The 6,731-nt window shown below is 37.7% G+C and overlaps 1 protein-coding gene across 2 annotated transcripts in view; it reads left to right on the forward strand.

The window, feature by feature from the left end:
• The window catches only part of fam214a (family with sequence similarity 214 member A), a 47,095-nt gene extending 43,193 nt beyond the window's left edge, over nucleotides 1–3,902 (forward strand). For both annotated transcript variants that reach the window (XM_038301866.1, XM_038301873.1), the window contains exons 8-12: nucleotides 1,430–1,526; nucleotides 1,648–1,806; nucleotides 1,962–2,030; nucleotides 3,338–3,537; nucleotides 3,622–3,902. In XM_038301866.1, the coding sequence (XP_038157794.1) occupies nucleotides 1,430–1,526; nucleotides 1,648–1,806; nucleotides 1,962–2,030; nucleotides 3,338–3,537; nucleotides 3,622–3,775 (679 nt within the window). In that variant the 3' untranslated portion in view covers nucleotides 3,776–3,902. The remainder of the gene's footprint in view (nucleotides 1–1,429; nucleotides 1,527–1,647; nucleotides 1,807–1,961; nucleotides 2,031–3,337; nucleotides 3,538–3,621) is intronic.
• The last annotated feature ends 2,829 nt before the right edge of the window (nucleotides 3,903–6,731 follow it).

Consider the following 6,731-nt stretch of genomic DNA (forward strand, 5'->3'; position numbering starts at 1 on the left):
TAATCCAGTGATATAACTAACACAGAGAAAAATAGTCAACAACAGTAGGCGCTTCTATCAGCATCACAATATCAGAGACTTTAGATGCAGGCCGATATAATCTAATATCAGTTCTTTGGCTAATATCGGACAGAATAACGATATTAATATTGGATCTGGACCCCCCTTCAAAATAAGTAATTTAAACCTAACAAAACTGAACCAACTGTAAGCTATAGTGGTGGCAGCATCATGCTGAGGCTGCATGTGACACCGGTGTATCACACAAAGTAATTAAATACCTCCAAATGCTTAACATCAACTGAAATTTAAAATAACGGTTAAATTCTATTCTTAATATATTTTTTATTCTTAATGCACCTTTTACCTCCTCATTTGCACCTTCTTTAATTACTATGCCAATATGTGACCAGTGAATTTCTCCGCTGTGAGATCAATAAAGCTCATCTAATCTAATCTAAAAAAATCCTGGGATAAAAGTTGGTGTTTTTTTTTAACAAGGCAGTGATCCCAAATGCTTTAAAACTGATGCAGCAGGAGGACATTAAGATCCGGAGAAGCCTCTTTTAAAACCAAAAAATGTTAAATGTGCTTTGCCATTTCTGATTAGAAGAGAAGCTGAATATCAAATGTTATGTTTCCAAAGAAACCTGATGATGGATATCTAAAGAAATATTAGTTAGGCTGTAGTTTTATATTTAAGCTCTTGTAGATAATTTTGATCAATTAAAGATGAGAGTAGATACACAAAATCATTCAAATTTTACACCTAATTCTTACTAACATTGATTAAAGTTGCTTGTAAACAAAGCCCCAAGTGAATTCACTGTGTATAAACTCCTAACTGTATGATCATTGTCATTTAATCAGAATATTAGCCATCTATTAATAACCATAACACCAACACTGCTCTGGGCAGACATCAGCATGTGGATGACCTCCGTTTCTATGGATAAAGGGAAATCTCCTTACTGTGCTAAAAAATAAAGGTCTGCTTAGCTATGGCTAAAGCTACCATTGTACACATTCATCTGTAAATGGCAGTCAGAACTAAACTGGCTTTATATCCAGAGACTCATGCCTCTGCCTACACAGAGGAGATGTGGGTGGAAGCTCAGTGCTGTTCATTTGAGAGCAGATGTTTAAGGAGTTTAGGATTCCGGGTTAAAGGTTCATTTCAACCATCACACCGTGTCCGATCACCTGCTTAGAAATGACGAGCTATTTAAAAATGTGAGTGGGACAGGCTGACCTTGTTCTTCTGGTGGATCATGCAGCTGTTTGCAAACAAATAGGTGAGCCTGGGGTGATATTTCATAGGAATGTTTAGACCTGGCAGGAGTGTTTGTCATTTAAAGCACAATGAGATGCTCCTACATCAGACCTTGAGAACCAGTTGATCAAGCATGTGTGGGTTTTAACCCTTTAGGGTGTGTCCTAAGAGAGAGGAGAGCGCTGATGAGTCGCATCAGCTGTTCAGCACTAGCGCTCCTCCTGCCAGCCTAAGCCTGCTGGGGAACTTTGAGGTGAAACATCATCAGTGTCCTTCTGTAAAACATTTCATAGTTCACATTAAATGCTGATTATTAGATTTGTACTTTTGTATAACTTCAAGTTCTTCTTGTTTAATGTTGAACTGTTCTGTAGGAGTGTGTGTTGAACTATCGACTTGAGCCTTTAGGGACAGTAGAAGGTTTCGCAGCAGAGGTGGGAGCCAGCGGCTCCTTCTGCCCAAGTCACCTGACCCTACCAGTAGATGTGTCATTCTACAGCGTCTCTGACGATAACGCTCCCTCGCCATACATGGTGAGCTGTTTTCTTTTCTTTTCTTGTTCATCCTGCATGGCTGAGCTTAAAGATGAAACTGCCTTCCGTTCATGTTGTGTGTGTGTGGGGCATGTGTGTGAGCTCCTTCGGTATGGCTGCTGGTGACATCGTGATTGTCGTGTGTTCTCTCACAGGGTGTGATAAACCTGGAGTCCCTGGGAAAAAGGGGCTACCGTGTACCTGCATCAGGAACCATTCAAGTGGTTAGGAATTTTTTTTCCCCCACAGTTTCAGAAATGTCATATATATGTTATTTCCTGGCTATATTGCAGAACACACACAGGCACCAAAGAAAGAACAACTAAACAGAAATTGGAGTCACCTAGTGGCCATAAGGGGAACTTCATCCTCTAAGGTCCAGGGTTCATAGCTCTGCAAAGGCCTTGGTTACACATTCACAGTTGGCACCTATATTTCTATATTCAAATAGATTTTACTTGCGGTGTTTAAAAAATATGTACAACATGTATTTCACTGACATAGATGGAATAAAACCACATTGGCTTAATTGCCTAGTAAATCCAAAACAACTTCACATAGGGCCAACATATTGTGAGTGGCAAATGAAACAGTTATGCATTTAAAATGGGTTTTCTAAAAGACAGATACACCTAAGTTTTTTTTACATACATTTTAATGAATTATTTCTTTATTTGGTTTTATGTTAGTTTTACTGATCAATAAGACAAATCAATCAGAAAAGCAAAGAGGAAACATTTAATTAAGCCTCAACTTATTACTGACAAAAAAATCAGCCTAACCAGTTCAAATAATTTAATGATGTAATGCATTTTATTCTATTTTTGATTTGTGAAGAAAAATGTATTTTAGGGATGTTGCTGCTGTATTTATAATTAGCATAATTATGACATCATGAGCACGTTAGAGTCTACATTCTGTTTTGGTTATGGCCTTGAAACACTGTGCTCAAATAGATGTAAAATTATAAAAAATACATATAAAGCTGTTCCAAGAAAAACATCCAGGTAAAATGCTCTAGTGTTAGCCATTCTGTGTCGCATCTGTACACATAAGCAGACAGCTTTACCCAGCAATGTGCCACTCACAATATGACTGTGTTCTGTCAGGTGAGCATACCCATAGTCAATACCCGTTTAGCCGTTTAGTTTTTCCTGATGGTTTTGTATGAAAAATAAAACTTCAAAATACCTCAACAGGCATGTATCCCTTTAGTCATGTAGAAAAAAAATGTAATTACTTACTTTTTTATGTTCTTTTTAAGCTTATGCCGAAAATTTTTTTACATAACTTAAGGTAAACACAGCCATTGAGTCTATTTTTCGTACAAAACTAAGGGATAAATCTGACGTCTTGCTCATGCGCATTGACTATTGGTATGCTGGTCTGGCAGAACACCGGCCTCATTGATGTACCATCTGGATCCAGGATCTATTTTCTATATCTATGGCGTACCCTGCTTAGATTCAACCCTCATAGGATCCTGGAAGGTCCACTGACCCCTGCTTGTCTGTCTGACTGCGTCCCTCAGACCTTATTCAACCCCAACAAGACAGTGGTAAAGATGTTTGTTGTGATGTACGACCTAAGAGCCATGCCAGCTGGACACCAGACCTTCCTACGCCAGAGAACCTTTTCAGTTCCCGTTCGCCGCGACGCCAACAATCAGATCAACAGGAAGCCCCTCACCCCAGGCCAAGGCTGCACCCTGCGCTACCTCATCCATCTGAGGTCTGTTACCGTCAGGGGAATTTAACCAGTTTTATTAGTTGCTTTTTTTTTTTTCCTCATCTTCTCTTGTCTCATCACCACCAGGTTCCAGAGCTCAAAGTCTGGAAAGCTCTACCTTCATAGAGACATCCGTCTATTGTTCTCCAGGAAGTCCATGGAGGTGGACAGCGGTGCTGCCTACGAGCTCCAGTCCTTCACAGAGTCCCCCATAGACCCTCCTTTTTCTCCGCGCTGCTGAAGCCAGACACCTCATCACTCCATCCAACAGGCCATTCCTGGAACTTCAGCCACACCTCAAAGCCAGCACTGAACTTTCACTCCATCAGATCATTGTTATGAATGTTTTATTCTAGACAGATAGGACGACAGTCAACATGTCCTGTTGACGGGAGTCCAAAGGCTTCACTTCCCAAAAAAAGTAAAAATGGGGTTCGAAAAATAGCCTGAGAGACTTGTTGTGGATACACCTTGTTCTTTTTGAAATGCACAACCTTGGAACAGGAGGATGTGGTCTAAAATTATCAATAGGATCCTATTCAAAATATTTCTGCCATAATTTAATGACATTTCTTCTTTCTTTGGAGTTTGGTGCTTCCCTTCTAGTATCTGGTTTGAAAAAAGAGAAATTGAATCTGAAGTTCAGGTAGTTTCCTCTGCCAGCTCAAATCAAAATAGTTTTTCTCTCAGAATACTTGTTTTCATTTATTCCTCAAAATTCCTTCACCTTTATTGGTGCGATCCGTATAATATCAGATTGACTCTGCAGAAGGTGATGTTAAATGTGGGACCCTATGAATGCTGAGCTTGGAGGGACTGTCTAGGAGGAACGGAACACAAACCATGGACCATCAAGGAACATGCAATTACAATATTGTACCTGGAGGAAAAACAAATCACAGCAAACACACACTGTGGATTATAATTTTGTATTTTTTGGTTTTTCATTATAACTGGAAAAGGAACAGAATATAGTCATATTCTAATACTTTTGTACTGTTACAAAAACCACTTTATTGGAACTGTTGCAATAGAATGAGTAACATTAGTTTAGTGTTTACACGTTCACTTTTCAATTTACTTACCGCAGTTTATTTAATATTTAAATTAATATTTCAGTTACTATCTGTGACGTCCGTCATGCTAAGATGTTGTAGTGCAGACTGTATATCATAGTGTGTATTTTTGACATTAATATTCAAATCTGAAAAAATATACATCTATCTTCTAAAGCAATCTGGACATGCTTTGGTCTCCTTGTTTTCTGTTCTTCATCTAAACACATCTACTCACTGTTATCTAAACGTTTAGAGGGGCTTTTACTGCACTTGGAAGACAACACACAAAAAGTATGAAAGACATGTTGATTTAAATAGAAAAGCTACATTTATTGTTACTACTGATGAAAAATTAAAGGAAAAGTCTGGTCAGCAAGGAATGATCAATGGATCATTATTTATACCTAAAACTAATACGTTTGCAATGATTTAATGAATTTAGTGTCAATCAGTAAAAAAAATAATTTTCGTTGCAATCACTGAGTCTGGGAGCGTCCATTTTTGCCCAAATATAGAAACACCTCGGTTCTAAAATCTTCCGGCAGTGACATCACTGTGCGGTAAGCCTAACGCCATTCTCCCCGCTTTACAAGCAAAATGAATGGGAATGAACGGGAACTAATGGGCAGTTGGATGTACATTGGATAAAAATAAAAAAATATATAGTTATTTCACCTTTCTGATTTATGATCGTCCACGAATGGGTTCATCATTAGATTTCCAACTTGAAGAGGGAGGATTTGCCATCGAATTTCTGTCCAGAGAAAAAACACGTCATATGTAGCCAACATTTAGAAGAAGAATGTTTTCAAGCTGACTCGGATAATAGCGCGTTGTAACAAACACCAGATACAGCACTGGGACTTGATCAACAGCTGATACCGCATCATGACGTCACCAACCAGTAGGTGGCAGTAATGTTCTTTGACAAACATGGATGCCTCCAGCGAAGCACATTCAAATGAATTTACTCTTAATTAAAAACACTTAAAATTAATTGAAAAGAATGTATTAATTTCATATTTAAAGTACTTTTAGAAGTTTGAATTCTGAATATGACCGGACTTCTCCTTTAAATATCAGAGTTGTATGAATGTTTACACACACACACGTTATATATATATATATATATATATATATATATATATATATATATATATATATATATTTGGCATAGCTGTTTTTTTTATTACTTTATAATTTATTGATACATATGGAATAAAAAATATGAAAAAAACCTAAGTAAGTGAAAGAATCTTTAATATTTCAGATTCTTCTAAATATCCCCTTTGATTACTGCTTTGCACATGTTTGCATTCTCTAGAGGTTAACAGTGGTGAATGACACTGTTTTTCACACTACTGTTCTGGTCAGAAATATTTCTAACCTCCATATTTAATCAATTCACTTTTGAGATAGGATGTGGTACATATAGCTTTTATTTTTTGGTTAGTTTTTTAAGAAAGTGGGGTGTTTTACACATATTGAACCCAGTTATTCCAGAAAATATTAATTACATGAATTAATGGTGGGGTCTGTAAACATTTTCATAGTTTTTCATTCACTTTATTTTTTCAGCTTTTATTGTGCTAATGATGTCACAAGTACAGAGCAAAAAACAAAATGAACTCTGCATTTAACCCATCCCCTTGGAGAGCAGTGGGCTGCCATTGTGCATTGCCCAGGGAACAGTGTGGGGTTAAGGCTCCTGATTAGGGACCCAGAGTGGCAGTCCGTGGGAGTGGGGCTCGAACTCAGAACCTCTGGATTCCAAGCTATGCCCTAACCACTAACCCTAACCTCATAATGTTTTAAGGTTATGCATTTTAGATTCTAGAGTCCAAAGTCATCCAAGGATCGATTGATTTGTATTCATGGATATTGACTCTTCTAGCTCCACATGGCAATGCCTGCTGAGAGAATAAAACCTAAACCTCAGTGATTAAAAACACAGCATTCCTACAAAAACGGGTTTCCAAGGGATTTAACAGGTCTTTACTAGTACCAGTACTTTACAATCCATGTTTTTAGCACTAAATGTACTAAAACAGGAGTTACATCACTGATTTATTTTTATTCCTGATCTTGAATTGTGGGATGCGCTTCTGAGTCATGTGCTATCACGAGAAGTTAGAATTT

This window comes from Cyprinodon tularosa, unplaced genomic scaffold (assembly GCF_016077235.1).
Source record: "Cyprinodon tularosa strain WSP-4 unplaced genomic scaffold, ASM1607723v1 ctg1129, whole genome shotgun sequence".
Classification (NCBI taxonomy): Eukaryota; Metazoa; Chordata; class Actinopteri; order Cyprinodontiformes; family Cyprinodontidae; genus Cyprinodon; species Cyprinodon tularosa.